Source organism: Sciurus carolinensis, chromosome 4, assembly GCF_902686445.1.
Source record: "Sciurus carolinensis chromosome 4, mSciCar1.2, whole genome shotgun sequence".
NCBI classification, from domain to species: Eukaryota; Metazoa; Chordata; class Mammalia; order Rodentia; family Sciuridae; genus Sciurus; species Sciurus carolinensis.
The window spans coordinates 36,045,444-36,072,620 of NC_062216.1; the positions used below are offsets into that span (position 1 = coordinate 36,045,444).

The following is a 27,177-nucleotide window of genomic DNA, read 5'->3' on the forward strand; positions in this document are numbered from 1 at the left end:
AAAACACATCCACTCAGTAGTGTGAGAGATTAATTTTAGACAGGCCTGTTTTTTTCTCAGCATTCAAAAGTCCAACCTTAAGACTAACCACCAGGCTGTCTCATTTCACTGACTAGGACCTTGAGAGATCATTTCGTGATTAATGGAGCGGGGCAGAATACAGGTTATGAGGTGGGGGTTTCTCTATACAAAGCGCAAAGCCTAGCTTCCAGAGGCCTTGGTGTAAGGAAGACCTAGAAAGAAAAAGCGCCAACGTGAGCAAATTCATCTTCGGTGCTACCTTTACCACTTCCTGCTCAAAATTTGGTTGCTCCTTCCCAGGTCCCCCAAGCTTTTCAGAGCCTAGACTGCTCCAGGTGCACAAGAGACCTCCTTTTCCCCTTCTAGGATCCCCGCCCGCGAAGTCAAGCCCAGTGCCCTCTGTGAATCTTGATCTAAGACCGAGCCTCCGCCTTTACTGTCCAGCATCCTCCTCCTGCACCTTCCAGACTGATCCAAAATCTCTACTGCCTGGGCATCCCGACCCTCTTCCTCTCCGGGCTGGTGCTAGCCAAATAGCGCGGCTCCAGCACCGCACAATAGTGCATTTTCAATTCGCTTGACCCCTCGCGGGTCTAAGAATTCGGGAAAAGACTCAAACCCTATAATAACCCCTGCCCAGTTCTGAGTCCTGCACAGGTGGGAAGTCATTACACTTTAGATTAAGCGAATTTCCACCAAGAGGTGAATGATTGCTTTCCGCGGCCTGCCTTCCTCGGGGACTCGGTGTTTCAAAAGAATTTGCTTGGAAACCCGGAAGAATATGAATGGAGAGCCGTGATATAGACCAGAAAGGAAAGGAACTTTTGATCTGGGGACACGGTGCTCAGTGTCCAGGCCCAGCAGTCCTGCTGCTCCCGGCGTTGTCTTATCCGGAGTCCGACGTCCGGCCCTTCCTCAGTGCAGACCAGCACGTAGTAGCTGCTGAATAAATAAATGCATGTGAGAGAAGATCTGTGTCCCATTCCGGATGGACCCACGGCCAGGGACGCCTTGGGCTCCCTCCAGCACAATCGCCCACTCCTTCTTGGTCTTATCGCAGCTTGGGGTGGGGAACTTCCCGGGGCCGGTGGCTGGACGGAAGGGGCTGGATATCGAACGCGGCCAAGTCCCACTGCCCTAAATCCAGCAGGGCAAGCCAGCGGCAAAGGGCCTCTGGTGGCCCACGGGACCCCACGGGTGGGCTGCCCCGACGCGGCCGGAGGGACGCTGGTGACTCCGTGCCCCAGCCCACGGGCGGCGACGTCAGCCGGGGGTGGCCCGGTCGCCTCTCAGGGTCAGGCCGGAGTTTCCCCGCCGGCCACTGGGGCGGGTGTGTCGCGGCTCTTTGGGACCTCGGGACCCGCCTTCGCTTTCCGCAGCGAGGCCCGCGGTCTCCGCTGAGGTCACCGAGAGCCAGGCGCCCTGCAGAGGCCCGGGGGGCGACACCGCCCCGGATAAGTCACGGACACGCTTCTAGCACTTTCGGGGCTTCTCACACTTCCCCAGTCCCCGGGGTTCGGAAGGGCTGGGCGGCGGCGCAAGGGAGCCTTTGTGCCCCGGTTGTTTGTTGGGACTTCTTCGGAGGACAGCCTCCCCCACCCCTTTCCTCTAGAAAGTCTTGTGGTTTCCCTAGAAGACCGAAAGAGGTCGAGAAGTTCGCAGAGACTTCTCTTTGGCGATTTTTCCCATCCCGAAACTCTCAAAACCCAAAGGGTTTGGCCATAGGGCGAGACTTGGGGTCCAGGGGAGGGAGCGAGCAGTGAATTCCTTTCGCTCTCATCCCTCCCACCTGGTCCCTGGGCTCCCCTCCCCCGCCCCGGGCTCAGGCCGGGCGTCCAGCCGGGTGCAGCGGCCCGCGGGAGCGGCAGGGTTAAGCCCAGGAATGTGGCGGCGAGGAATGTGCATGCAGATGAGCCGAGCGCGGGGAGGGGCGGGGGGCGGGCGCATGCTAATAGCATGCAAATGAGGAGGCCCGTCGCCGCCGGGGCCGCTGCTCGGCGGAGCTTCCCGGATCCGAGCCCAGACGGCGTCGGCTTGGGCAGCCTGGGCGCCGCGACCCTCGGCGGCCACAGGGGGACTGGGAGGAGGAGGAGGAAGAGGCGGAGGCAGCGGCGGCGGCGAGGAGGAGGAGGGTTCGCTCGCCTGCTCCGACGCAGACATGGTGGACTGATCCCCAGCGGGGCCGAGAGCAGGGTTTCCTGAGGCGTCCCCCGCGAGTGGCCTCGCCGCGCAGCGCGCCCCGCAGCCCCTCGCCGGCGCCCGCGTCGGGTGCTGCGGCCGGGCCGGGCAGTCGTGTTCCCGCTGCATCCCGCGCCGGGTCCCTATGGAGGCGCCGCTCGCCGGCGAGGCCGCCGACCATGCCTAGGAGGGCCGGGAGCGGGCAGCTGCCGCTACCCCGGGGCTGGGAGGAGGCCAGGGACTACGACGGCAAGGTCTTCTACATTGACCACAACACCAGGAGGACCAGCTGGATCGACCCCCGGGACAGGTGGGCGACCGGGCCGCGGGTGGGCGCGGGGACCCGCCTCGGAAGTGCGGCGGCGGCTGTTGTCTGGGAGACCTGGCCGGGCGGCGGCGCCCGCGGCGCTGGGGGCGTGGGGCGTCGCCGGGCCCCGGTGCCCCGCGGGGTCCCGGGAAGGCGCGGAACTGTCCGCCTAGGCGGGGCTGCGTCAGCCGGCGAGGCGCCCTGCAGGGGACTGTAGAGTGCCCCTTCCTGGGCCTCTTTGCCCACTGCCTTCCCGACGCCCCTCCAGGACCTTTAGACAATCCCAAGGGAAGGGCGGGATTGGTGCCCGGGGCTGGCACTCCTAGTCCAGTTAACGGACCCAGAGGGGCCACCTGAACGCTGTTCCGAGTTCGCCTCCACCTAAAGTTGGCCAAATGAAGGCTGGAGTGCACCTTGGGCTTTTGCGAGACAGGGATTGGCCCGGGCCTCCAGGAGGCCATAATGCAAGGTGAGGAACCAAACATTCAGGCCACCTGTGGCATCTTTCTGGCCGAACTTGGCGCCCAAGACTTAACTGCAGATTTTTTTCCCCCCGGGTCGCCCCAGGTCAGGCCCGAGAGCCTGAGCGTGGAAAAGGAAGAGGGGTCCGGTTCCTGGCTGGGCCCTGGTTAGTGGGTGTAACTGACCTTGCCGCTCGGATTTTAGAAACTCTTGTTTTGGAGTTGTACTTCCCAGTGTTGGTCCTCACCTGAAAACTTAGATTCTGTTTCGAAGAAGTGGTGGGAAGAACATTAGAACTGAACCTTGGGTATTGGGTACCCCGACTTCAGCTTAGCCTGATTTTGTTTAGTTCTTGGTACACATGTTTTATTCTTGCCGGGAGATGAACAGCATAACATAATCATCATCTAAGAAATTTATCATCTAAGAAGTTGAGCTGAGTGTTTACATATGTTGCTCTATCCTGTTTTTCTTATTATCCTTAAGAGGAAAATTTCTCAGAATTAATTTATTATAACAATAAAAGGAGACATTTCTAATTGTAAAATTGTAAACTGTCCATTAAGGAGGTATTCCTAATGGTAAATTTAAGTAATAGATTAGGAATAACTTCTTCATCTGGAGTTCTGTCATTTCTGAAAATTCTTCCCAGTTTGGTACAGAATATGGATTCAGGGGTTTATAACCGTTTTTAGGTGCTACTCCTATTAAACAATCCCCTTTTTCTTAGTTTGAAGCTGAAATAGTTTTCTACTTTATATTCTCAGTTACTTTTGTTCTAAGACTATTGGTTTTGAAAAGCGATTAAGAAGCAAGTATAAGAAAGTCATAAATAACATTATAAATTTATGGAACAATCCATTTTAAATTATCCATGAAGGTATCAGTTTAAGTTTCCCTCCTGAAATGAGAAAAGACACCTGTGCCCAGGACCCATCTTGTCACAGCTTGCCTGCCTGTTGCTGGTCTGATGAAAAGTTGTGATAAGTATCACACCTTCACAGTCTCTCCAGATGTATTAGTTGTTGTCATAAACTTCACACTTCAAGTCAGTTATTTGACTTATGTTATTGCACTTTGAAGCTACTTAACAGATAGTAAATGTCAGTGTTGATGGTGTGTACCCAACAGTGGCTTTTAAGGCACCTGTATAAATATTTGACTTTTACAGTTATGTGGTAATTCTTTTGGATACTTGGAGTTTCAGATTATTGAAATTGCAATAAATTCTTGAATTATTCAGGCATTCTGTTTTGTCTTATGCTTCAGGATACATGCTTTATTGTATAATCTCATTTGTTTACAAAAAGGATTACAAGAATATGTCATGTATGGGTAAAGCAAATAGAAAGTAAATGAAATTATATGACTTGGCTTATGCATATCACTACCTCTTCCACAAGTAAAGCATGCTCTTTATTTTAACTATTAACTATTAGTATTTATTATGAGCCCTGTGCTCAGAAAACTGGGTAACCATTTCATTTAGTGGGGAAAAATAGATTTGATTGGGATGGTATGCTGTTATTGTGGTTTTCCTTGAAGCTGTTGGATCTTTAAGTATTTGGAGATATTAATTTGAATAAAGGTAACTTTCTGAATCTCAGTATGAGAGTTTTAAAAGATTGAGAGATCAGTCACCATAACATACTTAGTATAAATTTGATTGTCTTCTTTTAGGACACTTTTAGTAAGTCATCTTAAATAGTGTAAGAGTGGGTTGGAGAGCACATTTGGAGTAACTATTAACTCTTGTCAATTTCGTTACACACTTGGCAAACATATGGAAAGAGAGATGTTACACAGGCCAATTGGAGTGTGTGGATTCTTCTGCAGGATCAAATTACAAATCCTGAAAGAAGAATGACTTGATGCACTATGGGTCTGCAGTACTTTTGAACTTTTAAAGCTATTTAATTAAAATGGTTGCAATGATTTACTCAGTCATTTTTGCTTTTATTCTGTTAAGAAAAACAATTTTGTGTTTTTGATAGTTTATCAGAACTTGTCCGGTATTCCTGGTTTTATAGGTGATTCATACTGATTTAGTGGAAGGAGTCTGGGGATTTTTAGAGAATATAACTTTTTTTGTTTTTGGTGGTGCCAGGGATTGAACCCTTGTGCATGGGAGGCAAGCACTCTACCACCTGAGCTATATCCTCTGCCCACATAACTTCTTTTAACAAGTAGTGATGCTAGAATATTGAAGCGTTATTTAAAAATACTTTTAAGCCTTTTGAAGGTAGAAGACATAATGCAAACTTTGCTGGGATGTGGTTGGGACTTATATTGCTTTACCACTTCCCACTTATTAACTGAGTAAATTTAGATGAGTTTTTGAATTCTTCTAAACTTACATTTTTCAGCTCTAAAATGAGAATACTACTCCCTAATAGGGATGTTTAATAGGGATGTTTAATTAGGATCTAGCCAATTAGTAGTAGCAATGTTGACATTGAAATTTAGGAATGAACTGGTAGTTTAGATAACCCCTGAAAATAGTAGATATGTGCATATTTACTCAGTGTTTCTTGTGAGCTAACCACTGTGCTAAGCTCTTTAACTGTGATCTCATTTTATTCTGTTAGTCCTACAAGGTAGGTGCTCTGTTCTTATCTCCTAGTTATAGAGGAAGAAGTGGAGTCACAGAAAGGTGCTTTTGCTGTTAAATATGGAGCCAGGATCTGAAGCCATTCAGTCCAGCTCTAGAGCCTGCATCCTTAACTCTTCCTCTAGGCTGCCTGACACCTGGGCATGCTTGGGGGTTCTTGGGTAGAGTTATGGAGGGTAGAATCTCTTTGCTCAGTGATGATTTTAAAAAGTGGGTTGACCAGTCTCGTCCAGGGAAGATCTCATCTCTGATTCTTTGGCTCCCTAGTGGGCCCACTCCCTAAGAGTGTTATTTTGCAGGCTGATTCCCTCAGTCGCCTCATACTTTGCTTACCCTTTGACCTCACCAGTTGGCAATTATGGTGGGTGGTAGTTCATGACCCAATGGGCTGGTACTTTTAAAAATACTGTATATTCAATATAGGAGAAAAAGGTGGAATGAATTCATTGCCTCTTCAAGGAGTAGGGGGCTCAGGGATAGCAGGAGTGGTTTTAGGAACTTTCAGTAGTATTTTGTTCATTTCTGTCCTTGGATTGAATGTTACCCGGAGATACAATAACTATGTATGGTTGAACTTAAAAGATTTACCACCATGTGAAGTGGCTTTATGTTAAAATCTGGTAGTCTCTAATCTGTGACTTATGGCTAGGATCAGATGTTGAACACCTGTACCTTCTAATTGAAAAAAGAAAGAAAAAAAAAAAAGAATCTTTGAGGGGTGGGGACAGTAAAAGTAAGGCAGAAGTGGGGAATGCCAGCTAAGTGGGTCATTGATGTCAGAGTTAACTTTTGGCTCTCTACCCCCGGTTTGTATGTGGCACATGATTAGGATCTGAGGAACTCTATTGTCTTTATTTCAAAGTCAAAGTAAGTAATTTTGATCAACTTGCTGCTAATGTGTAAACTCTTCAAGAGTCCTAATTGCTTATTATTGTTTCTGTATCCTTTGTATGTGTTACATATTAAACAATTGTTGGTTAGGTCAGTTAATGGAGAGTTTGTTAAATTAATTAGAGTGCTGAATTACTTTTTTATTTCCAATTTCTTATTGGACTTTCAAAAAAGTATCCGTGTCTACCAGTGGCAAGAGACAATCACTTATCTAGTTGGTTTAAAAATAATGAGAGAATAGAGCTATTCCTTTTTGATCAATTTATATACAAATTATTTATGAGAGCAGAGGAAATAAAATTGGCTCTGATAGTCTTCACAACTGCCATGGTCATACATTGAAGGAAACTGTTCCTTTCTAGCAGGCTCAGAATCTGGGTACCAGGTGGTTATTTTGAATTGTTTGAGTGATTATGGTTTTTGAAGTGTGGAGAGGTTGATAAAAGAATTTAAAAAAAAAAATCACTCTAGGAAGTGCTAACTTAAACTAAACTATGCTGTCTTCCAAAAATTCCCCCAGAAATATTTCTTGTCTTCAACACAGTTAGCTATTGTGCGCTTGTTGAAGTGAGCAGTAGTTGCTTAGTATATTTGAATGACTAAGATTTCTTCAGTGACTTTAATAGTCCATAGTTTGCAGTTTAATTTTGTTGTAAGGCTCAGGACAATAATTGGTTTTTCAAGAAAGACTGTTATTTATAAATGTGTTATTTGTTTTGAGCTGCAAATTACTAAGTTGTCAGCTATAGTCAGCCATTGTGATATGTGGCCTACAAACAAACCGGTATTTAAATTTAATGAGAGGAAGCCCTGTGCACTAGGAAAAGTGTGGAAGCTGCCTGCAGGCCCTGCACTGCCTTATAAATGGCACTTACTTACTTGTTTTGAGTAAATTTCTGTAAGAAAATGAGTCTCTATGGAGAGACAAGACCACCTTCATTTTGCTGCTGTGGGAGTTGTTGAAGTAGTAGGACACAGTGTTTGCCCCAGTATGCTGTAAACTCCTTGAGATAGGGCCTGAGTATACTGGTCTTTTTTTTAAAATTTAATGTTTTTAGTTGTAGATGGACACAATACCTTTATTTTCTTTATTTAGGTTTTATTTTTGTTTTGTTTTGTTTTTTGTTTTTTTTTTAATGTGGTTGTAGGGATCGAACCCGCCTCACGCATGCTAGGCTAGGCAAGGGATCTACCATTGAGCCACAACCCCAGCCCAGTATGCTGGTCTTATGAACTTGATTGAAATGAATTGAACTGGCCTCTTCTTAGAATTTTTGGCTAATTTCTTCATGTATTTCTGAAATTCCTGTTATTGGGGAAAATTACCACAGAAGTATGTGGGATAGGAAAGAGATTTTAGGCATAGTGTGTTTAAGTTTTGGGCTAAAAATGATTTATCAAGATACAGCTTCAGAATGTTTTCAGCATCTTTAGTGTTTTTTTCGTTATTTTTTGAGATTAAAAAAACATAAAATTCCCAATTTTAACCATTTAAGTGTACAATTCAGTGGTTTTTAGTATATTCACAATGTTGTACAACCATAAATTCTTTTTTTTTTTTTTTTTTTTTTTTTTTTGGGGTGCTGGGGATCGAACCCAGGGCCTTGTTCTTATAAGGCAAGCACTCTACCAACTGAGCTATCTCCCCAACCCCTACATAAATTCTGTGTAATTCCTGAATATTTTTCATCACCGCCTCTTCTCCCCCAATAAGCCCCATACTTACAAAGAACTTACTTCCCATTTCCTCCCATCCCTGAAGCCTTTACAACCACTAATCTGTGTCTGGATTTGCCTGTTCTGGGTGCTTTATATAAATGGAATAGCACAATATGTGTCTCTTTGTGTGTGTAATGCTTATATACTTAGTATAATGTGTTCAGGGTTCCTCCATGCTGTACAGTTTGTCAGTATTTCATTTTTATGACTTAATAATATTCCATGGAGCCTATCTATTCATTAGTTGGTGGGCATTTGGTGGTGCCCCCCCTTGCTTTTGGGCTGTTGTGGGTAATGCTACTGTGAACATTTCTGTACGGAATTTAACATATGAATATATATGTCTTTGGCTCTCTTTGGTATACTTAGAAGTAGAATTGCTGGGCCATTTCGTTATTTTTGTCTTTTAACTACCAAACTGTTTTCCATAGTGTCTGCACCATTTTATATTCTTACCAACAAGTAATGTTGAGTGTTCCAGCAACTCTCTATCTTAACACTTTTTTTTTTAAACTGTTCTAATGGGTGTTAGGTAGTTTCTTATTGTGGTTTTGATTTGCATTTCCCTCTTTGAAGTGTTTTGATAGCCTTTATTTGACCCAAGCCTTCCGCCTTTTAAAGCTGTAACCACTCTTCCCACATTTTTGTGTGCCTCCCACTATGACTTGATTAAGAAAAAGCTAAGAGGAATTAGGAAGTCTTTTGGTCTTATGAAGATCTTCCCTTTCCTTTATATCTGACTGCTTTAAATGATTTTAACACTGACATTGTAGATATAAATTAATCAGTTTTTATTGTGGTTACCAGCTAGGTACCCTGGAATCTAGGAGATAAAAAGATGGATAACATCTGGTCCCAGCTCAACTTGCTTACAATCATAATTACTATTTAAAAAGTGAAAGAAAATTCAACTATCATCTGTGATATTTTCTCTATGTCCCTTTAATTCAGCCTAATGAATATCTTCTTCCTAAACACTCAGGAAAAAGAGTTGTGAGGAAGCACAAGAATACAGCAGCAAAATATACATTAATTTTTGTCTTCATTCCAGATGTAGTGTATTTTATGAGGCATTGTGTATATGAATCATATACATAATGAATCATACTGTGGTGTATATATACAGCAGCTTATTCAAAATGATTTAAGAGCTATTCCTTTTAGATAGCTGTGTTTGTCATGAATCAAGCCCATTTTTGTTCATTTTGAAAAACAATTTTTGCAGTACTCCCTGGTCCTTGTTTATGAAGGGATTTTGAACCTGGAACCTTGAACCCAGGTCCTTACTTATGCTAGACCAGCATTGTATCCTTGAGCTACACCTCCAGCCCTTGTTGTTAAAAAACAAAAACAAAACAAAACAAAAGTTTGAGAAAAATCTAATACTGTCTTAACAGGCAAGTGATCAAGGCAAACATGAACAGTAATAATTCACGTTGCTATGCCACTGATATGATGTGATGATGGTAACAGTTTGTCTTTGTGGTTTTTCTTCCAAAAAAGCCACAGTAACTCCAGTTTAGTCATGAGAAAAGTTTCCAATAAATCCCAATATAAAGGTATTCTACAAAGTGTCTGAGTACATTTCCTCAAAGGTGTCAAGATTCTCAAAAACTAGGAAAGTCTGAGAAGCTATTAAAGCCAAGAGGAGCCCAGGGAAATGCAATGACTAAATAAGAGTGTGGTAACTTGGAACAGTAAAAGGTAAACACTAAGAAACTCTGAATAAAAAATGCATTTTAGTTAATAATAATATATCAACATTGGTTCATTAGTTTTAATAAATATACCACACTACTGGAAGGAACAGTGTGGAATTATATGGCATCTTTTTGTACTAACCTTGTATATTTCCTATGAATCTAAACCTTCTAAAATAGAAAGTTTTTTTTTTTTTAATTAAAAAAATCATAAAACAGTTGGAAGTATTTTTCTTTAGCTCAAAGTATGAAAGTGTGACCATAGTATATAACTAGGATTTTTTGTTTTTGATTGTCAAAAACTGGGGTGGGCAAACTATGGCCTAAGAGCTAAATCCTGGCCTGAAGGCCTCATTTTGCATCAGCGTCCAGCTAGAGTAGGTTTTATTTACATCATGAAAGGGTTGTAAAAATACAACCAGAAACATATATGTAACAGAGACTGCATACGCAGCCCACAAACCCCAAAATTTTTACTTTTCTGTCCCTTTACTTGAAAAGTTTACTAACCTGATATAAAGAAGGATGATAAAATCTTTAAAATATTTTATATAAATGTTTAAAAGAAATATTAACCTTTCATAATAAGATGACATGTTTGTGGATGATCTCTCATCACTCATTTGTTGCATATATAATATGAACTGTAAATACTGTGTAGTATAAAAATGAATCAGACACGAATGCTGAGTTTGAAGAATTGCAATGTTTTGAATTACTTTTCTTCCAGTGCGACTTGTTAAATTTTTCCAAACCAGCTTTTTCCTTTCTTTTTGCTGGAGGCCCTCTAGAGGCCTGTGACTTGGGATCCATCAACCTCAACCTCCTGAGTTGCTGAGTTATAGGTGTGTGCCACTGTGCTTGTCTAAACCCATTTTTTGAAATAACTAGGGCTTATAGTATCAACTTTGGTCTGTTATTCTTAAAATTGGAGTGAGGTCATGAATATCAGGTGAAAAGTAGCTTCCTGTGGATACTGTATATCTCATATGTTGGCAGGAAACCAAGGGCTATCCTTGGGAACCTGCCTTTGCCATGGCAGGTCCCGGAGTAGAAATTGTTTTTGTGGTTTGGAGACAGCTCAGCCAATGTCTAGTCACTCAGTCAAGTTGCCAGATATCAGGCACTATTAGATGACTCTTTAAAACAATTTGTACATAGAAATGTGAGAAAAACAGGGAAAAACTAATTTTTTAGAGGTACATAGTAGTTTGTTTATAGCTTACTGTAGGAAGTATAAATATTTTTGTATTCTGTTTTGATGACTGGAAATATTCCAGTGGCATACTGATATTATTTATAAGATCACAAAGTTAGTGATGATGATCAAGCAGAAAAAAATTTCATGTCATATCCTTAACAGTACAGAGGTGATACTTGTCACTGTCAAGGAGGTCCCAATGAGTACTACATTTTTTTTGCTTTGTGAATAATTTCTCCTATATTATTAAGCCTGGTGTCAGTAAAGAAATCATGGTTCCAAGAGCCTTATTAGCAGGAAGCTTTTGAAAGCAGACTGACTAGAAAATGGAGCATAGGAAAGTAAAAGTATGCTTTGGAAACTGAATTAAAAGGAACAGTCATAGGCCAGCAAAGGTATGCTTTGGAGACTGAATTTTCACTCTTGGAGTTTATGAGGGGTTATGGTAGTTCCAATGGAGAATTTGAACAGAGCTGTACATTAATATACTTTGTTCTCATTGGAGGAATAGGTAGGAAATTTAATTCTTAAGAAATGTAGACATTTAGATTTTGAAAACAGTGACTTTTAGCTAAGCATGTGTCCCTGAGATTTTTGTAAAAGTGATTGCTAGGATTTGGAAGGCAGAGAGGCTTGTTTGGTGCAGATTTGCTCTTTTGCACGTGCAGCAGTTTTTCCTCGTGTGCCTTGAATCTTAGTGGTCTACAGTTCTGAATGTGAACAACAGTAACAAATGTTGACAGAGATTTGTGCTATAAATTCCTGATTAAAATTCTCACTTAGTAATAGACTGTGGAATGTATTATGTACTTCATTGGCTTTTCTCCATTTTAAAACAATTTTTTTAGTTGTTAATGAACCTTTATTTTATTTATTTATATGCAGTGCTGAGAATCGAATCCAGTGTCCCACACATGCTAGGCAAGTGCTCTACCACTGAGCCACAACCCCAACCCAGACATTTCTCCATTTTATAAGAAGATAATTTTATTAAGTGGCAGTGATACTCAGTAATTTTCAAATGTGGTGGACAGCTTTTCCTGCAAAAGATTTGAAGAGCACAGTTTGATTTAGTGCATAACTTTTAATCTTTGCTGTTTTCCTTAGCATTATGGTTTTTACTAGAGATAAAATTCCAGTTTTTTTCTTTGAAACTGTGACAATGAATGAATGAGAGAAATCCATTTTGTATATGGTATCACTAGGTTATCAGTTTTGTTGCCTTATTGGCCTAGGCGTGAGTTTTGGCTGATAATTCTGTTCATTCGATGTGTTCTTTTCCTATGCTGATTATTAGAATGTTTGAACATGGTAGAAACAGATCATTTACTTTCTTTCCTCTTTGCCTCGCTCATTTTTTTTTAACATAATATTGTGGATTGAACTCAGGAATGCTCTGCCATTGAGCTATATCCCCAACCCTTTTTATTTTTTATTTTGAGAAAGGGTCAGACTAAGTTGCCCAGCTGGTCTCAAACTTGTAGTCCTCCTGCCTCAGCCTCCTGAGTAACTGGGTTTACTGACATGTATGCCACCTTGCCTGGCTTCCCTTCCCCTTTTCTACTGAGTGACACAGCTAATGATGTTTCTCATTGGACAGCATAACTATAAACTTGTATATAACTTGGCAGACTGTTTAACATAATATTTATGCCCTGGTTTGCTGCTGTAGATCCAAAGACTACAAAACTCACTCAGTTATCCAGCACTCCTTTTAGTTCTTGTTTTCCCCTTACAGGTATGCCTGTAGAATATGTATGGATACATTCTTGAGAGATTTCCTAATGTCTCATATGTGGAGAACATCTGTGTGTCTGCATCACTAATGTTTTCATAAAATTGATTCTAAGTCTGTTGAAGCTTAAGACCTGCTTTGTCTGTGTACCACTCCTTTGTGCTTCTCTTTAGATTGTCTGTCCCCTTGGGGCATATACAAATGCTATTCAGCCCTATAAATAAAATATAAACGCAGGAAAGAACTTTTCTTCCAAGACCTTCTATAATTTGTCCCTAGTCTACTTTTATTGACTTGACCCCTTAATTATTTACTCATTCATTCATTCAATAACATTTAAGCATTTATTGAAAACACTGTATGCCAAGCACTCATATCTTGGGGCACAGCATTAAATGAAATAGGCAAAGTTCTTACTTTCATGGATTTTATGTTCTAGTTTGGGAAAGACAAATTGTAAAGATGGTAGTGAAGGTGTTTTTCTAGAAATAAACAAGGTGAAGTGATAATAGTGTGAGTGGGAGCTACTTTGGGTTGGGTGTCAAGAAAGACTTTTTTAAAATTTATTTTTATTGTAAACAAATGGGATACATCTTGTTTCTGTGTACATGAAGTATAGGCATACCATTTGTGTAATCATACATTTACATAGGGTAATAGTATTTGATTCATTCTGTTATTTCCCCCCACCACCCCTCCCACCCCTCTTTTCCCTCAATACAGTCCCTCCTTCCTCCATTCTAGCCTCCCTCCCACCCCCCATTATGTTTCATTATCCGCTTATTGGCGAGATCATTTGTCCTTGTTTTTTTGAGATTGGCTTATCTCACCTAGCATGATATTCTCCAATTCATCCATTTGCCTGCAAATGCCATGATTTTATTATTCTTTATAGCTTAGTAATATTCCATTGTATATATATACCACAGTTCCTTTATCCATTCATCAATTGAAGGGCATCTAGGTTGGTTCCACAATCTGGCTATTGTGAATTGAGCAGCCATGAACATTGATGTGGCTGTATCTCTGTAATATGCTGATTTTAAGTCCTTTGGGTATAGGCCAAGGAGTGGGATAGCTGGGTCAAATGGTGGTTCCATTCCAAGTTAAGAAAGACCTTTTTTGAGGAAGATCTGGGGGAGGAATAATTCAAGCCTAAGAAAAGTCCAGGAGGAAGTCATGCACTTTTTTAGTATGACAGTTTCACGGAGTATGTGGCTACTTAAATTTAAACTAATCAAAATTGAATTAACTTAGCTGGTGTGGTGGCGCAAGATGTAATCCCAGTGATTTGGGAGGACAAGGCAGGAGGATTGCAAGTTTGAGCCCAGCTGGGCAACTTAATAAGTCTCTCTTAAAATAAAACAGCCTGGAAATATAGCTCAGTGGTAATGTGCTCCTGGGTTCAATCCCCAGTGCAAAAAAAAAAAAAAAAATCCCTCTGGTGTCATTAGCCACATTTTAAGTGCTCAATAGTCACATGTACAGATAGAGAACATTTCCTTTGGTGCAGAAAGTTCTGCTGGGCTGTGCATTCTTGGAAGGCATTAGAGAGGGTGGCATGTTCAAGGAACTGAAAGGCAGTCATTGTGACGGTGATGCTTAGATTGGGGAGGAAGGTCTTATGAGATGAGGCAAAGAGAAAAGGGGGTCTGACCCGTGTGCCTTATAGACCATCAAAATTTTAAACGTGTTTGGAGGCCATTAGAGAGTTTTTAGATGAATAGAGGTATTATGGGGCCTCTGTGTGTTTGTGTGTGTATGTGCAAAAAAAATTGTTTAAGAAATCACTCCTGGGCTGGGGCTGTAGCTCAGTGGCAGAGAGTTTGCCTAGCATGTGTGAGGCTCTGGGTTTGATCCTTAGCACCACGTTAAAAAATAAAACAAAATAAAGGCATTCTGTCTCTGTCCATCTACAACTACAAAAAAAAAAAAAAAAAAAAAAATTACTCCTCTATGGAAAAGAAGATGCTATTGCAGTGAGATAACCTAAATGAGAAATAGCCAACTTGGACCATTGCTTTGGCAATGGGGAGCAGTGAATAATGGATTTGGCTTTTTTTTTTTTTTTTGTAAAAGTGGAAGAACTTTCTAAAAATATGGGTATGTGAAGCATGAGGAAAAGAGAGAATCAAAGATTTACTGAATTACTGATGGCGAAAGACCAAGAGAGGATTATGGTTGGTATCCTGTTGGGTTGATAATCTCTAGGTCTTCTTCAGATTTCTAGGTCTGGGATGCCTGTTAAGACATACAAATGGAGATATCTAGTAAATACCTGGATATAGAGTCTGGGATTTAGGAAAGAGCTCAGAGCTGGAGACACTAAATTTTGGGTACACACAGGTAGTATTTAAAGTTATGAAATAGGGTGGATTACTGGAAGAATCTGGAAGAAGAAAAGGAAGAGTCCCAGGATTGATTCCTGAGGCATGCCAGTATTTTTTGTGAGCCCTATTTCAGCTAAGATGGTTTAATTGTTTTCATTGGAACATATTTTTCCCACCATCATCTGCTTATCAGCGAGATCATTTGTCCTTTGGTTTTTTGAGATTGGCTTATCTCACTTAGCATGCTATTCTCCAGTTTCATCCATTTGCCTACAAATGCCATAATTTTATTATTCTTTATGGCTAATATTCCATTGTGTATATATATCACAGTTCCTTTATCCATTCATCAATTGAAGGGCATCTAGGTTGGTTCCACAATCTGGCTATTGTGAATTGAGCAGCTATGAACATTGATGTGACTTTATCTCTGTAGTATGCTGATTTTAAGTCCTTTGGGTATAGGCCAAGAAGTGGTAAAATGATAATGACAATGATGATGATGATGAGTACCATTTATTGAGTCCTTATATGCTGTCTCCAGCTCAATGGGGGCATGTACTGTGCCTGTCAGGGTCCAGCTCTGTGCAAACTCAAACTTATTGAACAGATGAAACCTTTGACAGATACCATTATTATCCCCTGATATTGTTTGGATATGGTTTAAATCTATCCTCAGAAAACTCCTGTGTTGCCTAGAGGTGGATAGAGGCCTGGATTCAGAAGGGCCTAACAAAATTCTCTTGAGAGAGCTGATATAAAGAACCAGCATGACTATTTTCCAGTCTTTTTGGTTTCCTGTCTTGTGGTGTGATCTCTTACTCCTGCACAAGCTCTCCCGTTGTGGGCCCATCCACCATGGGGCCTTCACCAGAGCTGAGCAGAAGCTGGATGCCATGCTAGAACTTACTTTATAATGGTAGTTCATCCTTAGGTATTCTTTTATAGTAAAGAAAAAGGAGCTAATATATCCCCATTGTAGGAAATTGAGGCTTTGAGGTTAAGTGACTTGTCTAAGGGCATAAAGCTTAAGTGATTGCAGAACTCAGCCATGTCTGTCTGACTTCAAAGCTCTGCTTTTAAACACATTGTGCTTCTAATTACTCCTCAGAAAGGCCTTTGACCTATCTGGGGTTTGGGAGTCATAGCTACTCTTTGGGATCTAGCTGAAGTTTCATCATTTGAACCTTCCTTAATACCTTAGCTACACATAATCTTCCAGTGCTTCAATTCTTATACTTGGTTTTAGTATCTGTATTAAAACAATATAGGGCTAGAGTTGTGGCTCTGAAAGAGCACTTGCCTGGCATGTGTGAGGCCCTAGGTTTGATCCTCAGTACTACATATAAACAAACAAATAAAATAAAGGTCCATTGACAACTAAAAAATATTTAAAAAAATAATGTATACTGTATATTTTAACTCCTCAAATTAAACTAGTACTTTTTCAGAGTTTATTTTTAATCTTCTAAAATGAGTTGGTATGGTCCGTTTGGTTAAATCATGCACAATGTTATTTATTTATGCCCCCTCACAGGACACACAGCATGGTGTCTTATGTGTATTGATTGTGCAAATAAAGCCTAATTTGATTCTGTCACTTCTGCCTTATTCCAATGCTTTACATTCTTTCAGAGACAGAAATCTAATATACTACAAATCCTCTTTATCCCTGTTCTCTGATTCTAAAACCCTTTTGACCTTGTACCATACCTCCTTCCAGCCCAGACTTCCCTGGAACCATCTGCCCAATGTACCACTCACACCACCTGTACCCCATCTCCCATCCCCAGGACCGCCCTTATTTGAGGATGGATGAACTGATTATAAAGGATGAGAATTTCTGTGATAAACTGAGTCCCAGCTCTTCCTGTGCTTTTCTGTGGGACCTTTTTTTTTTTTTTTTCTTTCATTGACTTTAATTCTCACAAGTGATCTGTTGTCTGAGAAAGCCTAGGTTTCACCACAGATGTGTAAATTACAGACCTTAATTGGGATTTTTTTTATTACTTTGATTTTTACAGTAGAGCCTAAATCTTGGGAAAGACAATCTCAGTAAATTTGCCTTAAACTGATTAGATTTGGGTTCAGTAAAAAGAGGCTTCATGATAGAAAGTGATGGAAACTCGTGAGTATTGTTTTTCTTATGACATGAAGCTTACCTTGAGAAATATAAGCAATCACTTAAAAGGATGATTGAAGAGGAATCATTTAATTTGTGCATTCCTTATTCCTGTCAGAGGTTGTTACACTTTTTTTTTCTTTGTTTTTGAGGTAACTGAATGATTATTTTATCTGATTCTATGTAGGCATCTGGTATTCACACCTTTCTACTTTTGACTTTGAGATACAAGTTTGTGAATTTTAATTAAATGCCTAGATTATGCATGTGAAAAACTTGTTCCTGTGTTGCTGTGAGCAACAGTTGTTAACTTTTTTTTTTAATTAAAGGAAATTTGGACAAATAAATGAATTTTAACACATTAAAAAAGTCAACATTCAGTGTTGTGAGTGTTCCACCTATATCATAAATTGCTCCCTGACCATAATTATGGTGAAGGAAGAATGCAGTAGAAGTGAATAATCCTCCAACATATTGACAAAACATTCCTAAAATACTATTCAAATGAGGAAAGACTTTGTAGGGCGCAGTCGAGTAGCCAAGCGTTTAGTCCTTTTAGCCACTTGTCTGACTAGGTTTACTGTTGTGCCCAAAAAAAGAAGCTTGTGCAGTGGTTTGCATAGAAAGTCCATGAGTTATCAGAAATGCCCTAATTTTTTTTTTTTTTTTTCAAAAAAGACCTTCTCTTTTCTCACACAACACTATCTCATTCTTAAAGACTTCTTTTGTCCTGATGGTTTTTATTTCATTGCTTTCCTCCCTACTCCAGTCTAAATTTTACTGATTCCTGGTGATTGCTTAGACTTGTTATTTGATTCTATTGTGTGATTTTTGATTATACTCCTTTGTGCTATTTAAACTAACAGTGTTTACCTAAATAAGTGGTGGTTGTGAAGGACACAGGTTGGCCCATTTGAATGAAAATCAAGAGCATTGCCCTGGTCCTGAGGTTGAGCTCTGCTTGACTGGTATCTATGAATTCTCTCCCCAGAAGCCACTGGGAATTTGGCTGAGCTATGGAAGCCAGCTCCCCAGTTGAAGTCATGGGGTCTGGGAATGGCTGGGTTCAGGGATTTACAGTGATAATGTAATTAATTCTCCCTCTGAGAATACAGATCTCAGTGAAGAGACGCCCTTTGTCCTCTTCCTGCATTCTTGTCTCTTCCCCTGCTCACTATTGAGAACAAACCCTGAGGCACCAGTCTTTTACAGAGTTTACAAGAAGAAAACATAACTTTCTTTAAGATTCTGTAAGAGCCTGCTGAGCTTTCCACCTTCTGAAGAGGGGGTGACAGACCTCTCCTCACGTTTGCTTCTCATGCACTTTGCCCGTGTATGTTGTAAAACCTTGATTTTTTTAAAAGTCTTATTCTTAATTTTGAAAATTTAAATTATATTTTTATTTTCATTGCAATGTCAATTTAAAAAATACAGATATAATTTTAGGATGTCAATTTAAAAGATACTGTGATATGTGAACGGAGACTTAAGGTGAGCATGTAGTATTTGTGATGGATACTCATTTAACCTGTTAAGGAAAGTTTTCTATGTGTAAGTCATAGAAGGTCAGGCCTTTGATGCAGTTCATTCACTTTTTCCTCTGCCATTTTCAATTCTTGTCCTAAGGTCAGGCTTTAATCTCTTAATTCTTTATTTCAGTATATACCCATAGTGATAATTACATAGTTCCTAAACAGTCTACCCAGTGAACTTAAATTTGTTGATGGGAGGAAAGCCACAGTGGAAATAAAGCATTTAAACATCTGGTTTCATCAAAATATCAGAAGTGATGTCCTAGCTGTAGAGATGCAGTTATCTTTACAAGTATAATAAGGATGTTTTTGTTACTTTGTGATCAAATCATTCTAAACTAATCAATAATTTGGAGATTAAAAGCAGGAAAGCTGGCTTTTCTTTCCTAGTCTTAAAGAGGCAAATGAGGAATCCATTAGTTGGAAAACTAGTTATCTGAAAAATTTCAAGGTCAGCTGCATGAACACACACACACACACACACACACACACACACACACACATTTTATTGGAAAACACTAATTTAAATAAATAATTTATGGCACATAGAATGAAATACTATGAATAGATGCAAAGAAAGACATAGGTGCTGAGATACAAAGATCTGTATTATGGTTTCAATGGGATTAAAATAAATGGACAAACTCATGTATTCTGACATTTGTGAACTACAACCATTCGAACAAGGAATCTTTATTAGTGGTTACTTCTGGGGAGAGAAGGAATGCCTGTTGGGGTAAGACTTGAATTTTCTGTAATTACTTATTGGACCACTTGAAATGATTATGTGCATAAGTATATTGTTTAACAAATCATAATTTAAATAAAACTCCTTTACAGGGAAGAAAAAAGTTCAAATAGTTCAAATTTAGTTCAAAGATTAGAACCTTTGTCAAACTCATTCCCTAAATTTCCATTGTTATTGAATATTTAATTTTACCTTGTCTACATTTTCTTGGAAATTCTCTTTAATTCCTTTGGTAGGTGGATGTGAACATTTAAAACACTTAATTTTGCACTCTACCAATGAGCTACATTCCCAGCCCAAACACATTTTAAAAAGTAACATGGTGATACTTGAAGCTCTCATACAATAATATGTCATTAAGAAGCATATTAAGCAATAATTAAAATAATTCTTTAAAAAAAAGTAACATTGTGAAGCAAAAAAGAAAATTGTTGATAGATGTACTTTTTGTGATGATTGTTGCTCTAATGTAGAGATAGATGTCTGATCTTTTAGTGTCAATGGAGGGAACATCTCTGCTGCCTAGTGTTTTAGTTTCATGAGGTAAAATAATTATTAGCATTATCTGACTGTCTGACTTAAAAATTAGTATAAGAAGCTAAAACATTTTATGTAGTGATCATCATCTTGCTTCTTTCAGTGAGAACTATTTTCTAAGGCAGGTCCTTGTATACTGTGTGGCCTGGGGCCATATTCTCTCATGCTTATTTTTGTTTTGGCCTGTGACCTATGGCTTTTACATTTTTATTTAGTTGAAAAAAAAATCAATTTTGTGATGTGTGAAAATTATATATGAAGTTCAAATTTTAGTGTCCATAAATAAAGTTTTATTGGAACACAGCCATGCTCATTCATTTATATGTTATTTATTTTCACATTCTGATTGCAGAGTTGATCAGAGAGAGTATATGTCCTGCAACAGCTAACATATTTAGCTCTTTAAAAGGAAAAGTTTGCCCTGTCTTTGAATAAGGTGGTATTAAATAAGAATTCATTTCTTTGTGGAAAACTGTAGATTGCATTGAGCTTTTCTGTTTTTTATTTTTTTGCAAATTGTTTAAACTAAGAACTTGACCTGACTCTAGCCAGTGTACTGGCTCAACAGCAGTCTGTGTGAGAGAGTTGGCCTTCAGTTTTGAATTTGACTACTTTAAATACCTCATAAAAATGGAATGATACAATATTTGTCTTTTCTGTACTCACTTATTTCACTTAAATAATGTCCAGTGTACATCCATGTTGTAGCATGTGATAGGATTTCCTTCTTTTATAAGGAGAAGTACATACCACATTTTGTTTATCCATTCAGCCATCAATGGACATTTAGGTTACTCTTACTTCTTGAATATTAATAGAGAATGAGCTTGTATATGTAAATATCTCTTCCAGCTCTTGCTTTTATTTTACTTTTTAAATTTTTTGGCACTGGGAATTGAACCCAGGGTGCTTAATCCCTGAGCCACATCCCCAACCCTTTTTTATATTTTATTTAGAGACAGGGTCTTACTGAGTTGTTTAGGCAAAGTTGCGGAGGCTGGCTTTGAACTTGTGATCCTACTGCCTTAGCCTCCCAAGCTGCTGGATTACAGGCATGTGCCACTGTGCTGGGCTCTTGCTTTTCTTTCTTTTGAATAAATATCCAGGACTAGGATTGCTGGATCACATGATACATCTATTTTTAATTTTTGAGGAACTGCTACACTGCTTTCCATGGTGGCTGCAGAACTATATATTTCCACTAACAGTGTACAGGGATTCCAGTTTCTTCATATCCTCTCCAACACTTGTTATTTTCTGTTTTTTTTTTTTTTTTTTTTTTTTTTGGCTATCCTAATGGTGAAGTGATATTTCATTATAGTTTTGATTTGCATTTCCCTGATGACTAGTGACGCTGAGGATCTCTTTTTGTTCTTGTTGACCATTTATATAACTTTGGAGAAATGTTTATTCAAGTCCTTTGACCACTTTTATTTTATTTTGTTTTGTGGTGTGGGGGATTAAACCCAGGGCCTTGAGTGTGCTAGGTAAGTGCTCTACCATGGTTCTACATCCCTAGCCCTTTTTCTTTTTTTATGTTGAAACGGGGTGATCAGGTACCCAGGCTGATCTCTAACTTGTGATCCTTTTGCCTCAACCTTCTGAGTACCTGGGATTAACTGGTGTGTGCCACCAGCCAGGCTTTTTGCTCATTTTAAAATTGGGTTGTTGTTTTGTTGTCAGGTGGTAGTAGTTCCTTGTATACTCTGGATATCATTCCCTTAGCAGATACACGTAAATACTTTTTTCTGTTCTGTAGGTTGTCTTTTCACTGTCTTGATTGTTTGCTTTGCTGTATAGTTTTTAAGTTTGGTGTAGTGCAGTTTGTCTTATTTGCTTTTGTTGCCTGTGTTTTTGGAGTCATATCCAAGAAATTATCACCAACTCAATATCATAAAGCTTTTCCTTGTTTTCTTCAAGGAATTTTACATTTTCAGGTGTTGGATTTAGGTCTTTAATCCATTTTGTTAACTTTTGTATGTGGAGTAAGATAAGGGTTCATCTTCATTCTTTTGCAAATGAGTAAACAGTTTTTCCATTACCATTGTGTAGCCTTGTCATCCTTATCATCGATCATTTGACTCTCTATCTCTGGGCTTATTTCAGGGTTCTTTTCTGTTCTGGTCTTCAGTCTTCCCATTCAGGATTGCTTTGGCTATCCTGGGTCTTTTGTTCTTCCAGATGAATTTCATGATTGCTTTTTCTATTTCTATGAAGAATGTCATTGGGATTTTAGTAGGAATTGCATTGAATCTGTATAATACCTTTGGTAGTATGGCCATTTTGACAGTATTAATTCTGCCTACCCAAGAGCATGGGAGATCTTTCTACCTTCTAAGGTCTTCAATTTCTTTCTTTAGTGTGCTGTAGCTTTCATTGTAGAGGTCTTTTCATTCTTTTGTTAGATTGATTCCCAAGTTTTTTTTTTATGTTTTTTTTTTTGAAGCTATTGTGAATAGGGTAGTTTTCCTGATTTCTCTTGCAGTGGAGTCGTCACTTATGTATAGAAATGCATTTGATTTATGTTTTTTTTTTTTTTTTTTTTTTGGTGTTGCTGGGGGTTGAACCCAGGGCCTTGTGCATGTGAGGCAAGCACTCTACCAACTGAACTATATCCCCAACCTATGGGTATTGATTTTATATCCTCCTAACTTTGCTGAATTCTTTTATGCGTTCTACAAGTTTTCTGGTGGAATTTTTGTATCTTCTATATATAGAATCATGTCATCAAATATTGATAGTTTGAATTCTTCTTTACCTATTTTTATCTCTTTTTCTTCTAATTGCTCTGACTAGAGTTTCAAGGAGGATGTTGAATGACAGTAGTGAAAAAGGCCATCCTTGCCTTGTTCCAGTTTTTAGAAGGAAAGCTTTCAATTTTTCTCTGTTTAGAATGATGTTGACCTTTGGGTTAGCCTGTGACTTTTACGATGTTGAGGCATGTTCCTTTTATCCATAGTTTTTCTAGTGTTTTGAACATGAAGGGGTGCTGTATTTTGTCAAATGTTTTTCCTGCATCTGTTGCGATAGATGATCATAAGATTCTTGTTTTTAAGTCTATTGATATGACGAATTATGTTTATTAATTTCCACATGTTGAACCAACCCTGCATCCCTGGGATGAACTCCACTTGATCATGGAGCACTATCTTTTTAATATGTTTTTGTATACGATTTTCCAGAATTTTATTGAGAGTTTTTGCATCTATGTTCATTAGGGATATTGGTCTGGACTTTTCTTTCCTTGATGTGTCTTTGTCTGGTTTTGGTATCAGGGTGATATTAGCCTCATAGAATGAGTTTGGAAGGGTTCCTGCCTTTTTATTTCATGGAATAATTTGAGGAGTATTAGTGTTAATTCTTCTTTGAGGTCTTGTAGAACTCGACTGAGAATTTGTCTGGTCCTGAGCTTTTCTTACTTGATAGGCTTTTGATGGCATTTTCATTACTTGGAATTGTTCTGTTTAAATCGTGTATGACCTCCTGATTCATTTATGTAGGTCATATGTCTCTAGAAATTTGTCCATGTCTTCAATATTTTCTATTTTATTGGAGTATAAATTTTTAAAATAGTTTCCAAGTCATCTTCTGTATTTCAGTTGTGTCTGTTGTGATATTTCCTTTTTCATCATGTAAATAAATTCCTAAAAGTGAAAAGACTGAGCCAGACATGCATATGTTTTAAAATTTGATATGCTGCTTTAAAGTGCTTTTCTTGGAGGTTGCACCTATTGATAATCATCATATAATCATCATACAATCAAGGACCTTGGAATCAGACCAGAGATCCTGCATCTCATAGAAGGAAAAAGTAGGTCCAGATCTTCAACATGTCTGCTTAGGATCAGACTTCCTTAACATGACTCCCATAGCACAAGAAATAAAAGCTAGAATCAATAACTGGGATAAATTCAAACTAAAAAGCTTTCTCTCAGCAAAGGAAACTATCAGCAATGTGAAGAGTCTACAGAGTGGGAGAAAATCTTTGCCACTCATACTTCAGGTAGAGCACTAATTTCCAGAATATATAAAGAACTCAAAAAACTCTACACCAAGAATACAAATAACCCAATCATCAAATGGGCTAAGGATATGAACAGACACTTCACAGAAGATCTACAAGCAATCAACAAACATATGAAAAAATATTCAACATCTTTAGTAATAAGAGAAATGCAAATCAAAACTACACTAAGATTCCATCTCACCCCAATTAGAATGGCGATTATCAAGAATACAAGCAACAATAGGTGTTGGTGAGGATGTGGGGAAAAAGGTACACTCATACATTGCTGGTGGGGTTGCAAATTAGTGTAGCCACTCTGGAAAGCAGTGTGGAGATTCCTTAGAAAATTTGGAATGGAACCACCATTTGACCCAGCCATCCCACTCCTTGGCCTATACCCAAAGGACTTAAAATCAGCATATTACAGAGATACAGCCACATCAATGTTCATAGCTGCTCAGTTCACAATAGCCAGATTGTGGAACCAACCTTGATGCCCTTCAATTGATGAATGGATAAAGGAACTGTGGTATATATATACAATGGAATATTACTCAGCCATAAAGAATAATAAAATTATGGCATTTGCAGGCAAATGGATGAAATTGGAGGATATCATGCTAAGTGAGATAAGCCAATCTCAAAAAACCAAAGAATGAATAATCTCACCAATAAGCGGATGATGATACATGATGGGGGGTCGGAGGGAGGCAAGAATGGAGGAAGGAGGGACTGTGTAGAGGGAAAAGAGGGGTGGGAGGGAAGGAAAAAAATAACAGAATGAATCAAACATCATTACCCTGTGTAAATGTATGATTACAAAAATGGTATGCCTCTACTTCATGTACAACCAGAGAAACAAGTTGTACCCCATTGTTTACAATAAAAAAAAAAGTGCTTTTCTTGGAGGTTGCACCTATTGATAATCATCATATGAATTAGTGCCTGTTTCTAATACCTTTGCTAAACTTTGTGTTTTGAAATATTTGATATTTATTGCTGATCAAAGAAATACAAATTAATACAACAAAATAGTATTTTTATCTATTATGAGAAATGTGTGTGATTGAACATTTTTCACTTGTTATAAAACCATTTATTTTTCCTTTTGTGTGAACCAGATATCATATTCTTTGTTCCTTATTTTTCTTGTTGGAAAATTGTCATTTTTCTGACTGATTCATAAATGGTATTTACAAGGCAAATTACAAAGTCAGTGTAGCAAGAATGGATTTTTTTACCAAGTGGTGCTGGGATGATAGGCTGTCTATATCAAAAATAAAAATCGCACAAAAATTCGTAGATTGGTTAACGTGGGAAATGAATATGGAAAAACAGTTTAAGCTATTATAAAATTTGTAGGTGAGTAGTGATGCAGAGTAGGAACTAGAAAGTCCAAACTGTGTAGGAAAAGAATGATAAACTTGTCCATAATAAAGTTAAAACTCTGACATGACTAAAGATATATGTATTATAGTTTGGACCAAAAATTTTCGCAAAAACCATTTACTAAAAGACTTGATGGCCAGCCTGTGGTGCTATTAGGAGGTGGTGCAACCTTTTGGAGGTAGGACCTGGTTGAAGGAAGTAGGTCACTGGGGACAAGCCTTTGAAAGGTACATTTTGTTCCCTGCCCCTTCCCCTCTCTTTCTCTTTTATTGTAGCCACTGTGAAGCGAGCAGCAGTATTTCATTATGCTCTTCTCTCCATGATGTTCAGCTTCACTTAGGCCCAAAGCAAGCAGGCCAAGTGACCATGGACAGAAAACCAGAAAATGTACCGAAATATATCTTTTCTCCTGTTAAGTTGTTTTCTCAGGTATTTTGTCACTGTGACAGAAAGCTTACTGTATAAAAAATTGGTGGCAGAAGTGGAGTTGTTGCTGTGACTATACCTGACTGGGTTGTTCAGAAGCCTTTGTAATTGTTTTGTGGGTGGAGTTTGGAAAGATTTGGAGGTGCAGGCTAGAGAAGCGCTAAAATGTACATAGAGCTTGATGCACGATTCTGGAGCACAGAAAACCAGAATGCTTACAGGAATGTAGACAGTGAAGGTGGCGCTTATGTGGTTTCAGGTGAAAATGAGGACTATTGGGAACTGGACTAGAGACTACCTGTTAAATTCTGGCAAGGAACTTGTCTACATTGTGTTCATGCTAGAGACTTTGTGGGAGGTTAAGTTTAAAGGTGATGGACTAATTAATCTTGTTGAAGAAATTTCAAGGCAGCACAGCTTTCAGGTTGTGACTTACAGTGAGGATCCTGGACAAGCAGCAGAACAGGGAGGTTTGGAAAATTTCCAGTTTGGCCAGAAAATAAGCCTGTGTAAGGTTGGGGAAGGTATATGTGGTTGCTGAAAAGATTAGTGCCATTAAAAAAAAGGCCAAGTCCTTTGTCCTGGGACAATAGGAAAGATGTCTTGAGGACATCTGAGTAATCAGCCAGATCCTATCCATCAAAGACTCAAGGGTGTAAAAGTATAAACTCATTTGAATGATTGCTTTGAAAACAGAGTAGCTGGGTGACCTGCTCCCACAATAGCACCTAGGAAATTGTTTCCCCGGGATTGTTTTCATCATGCTCAGCCATCCAGATACTCAAGCTTCTGCAGTCATGGTCCAAACAGACCTAGATAGTGTTCTACCTGGTGGCAGAACTTGGTGTTGTCCATGTGATATTGGTTTGGCAGGTATGCAGATTGTAAGAATTGTGGGGTCACAGAGGCTTCCACCCAGATTTCAAAGGAAGGCCTGGGAGGCTAGGTAGTGTGTGGGAGGGTTGGAATCCCTGTGGATAGCCCCTGAGAGGGCAGTGCACAAAGTTTGATAGTGAAACTGCAGCTGCAGTGGAGACCCTGGCAAGCCAGAGGTGTCAGGAATATGGGACACTTGTTGAGGGAAGACTCAGGCAAGGAGCAGGACCAGCCCAAGAGAGAGGCCATGTGGGCCATAACTGGCAAGGCTGTAGGATTGGAGCTGCCCAAGACTTTTGGGACCCATACCCTGCTGGATGCCAGAGATGGAGCTACAGGCTTTAATATTTACCCTGATGGGTTTTGATCTTGCTTTGGTCTCTTTC

At 39.5% G+C, this 27,177-nt stretch overlaps 1 protein-coding gene across 1 annotated transcript in view; it reads left to right on the top strand.

Annotated features, from left to right (window-relative positions):
* Positions 1 to 2,021: 2,021 nt before the first annotated feature.
* Positions 2,022 to 27,177, top strand: part of Wwc2 (WW and C2 domain containing 2) — a 221,013-nt gene continuing 195,857 nt past the window's right edge. Inside the window, exon 1 of the mRNA XM_047549990.1 lies at positions 2,022 to 2,509. Within this exon, the coding sequence (XP_047405946.1) occupies positions 2,379 to 2,509 (131 nt within the window). The 5' untranslated portion in view covers positions 2,022 to 2,378. The remainder of the gene's footprint in view (positions 2,510 to 27,177) is intronic.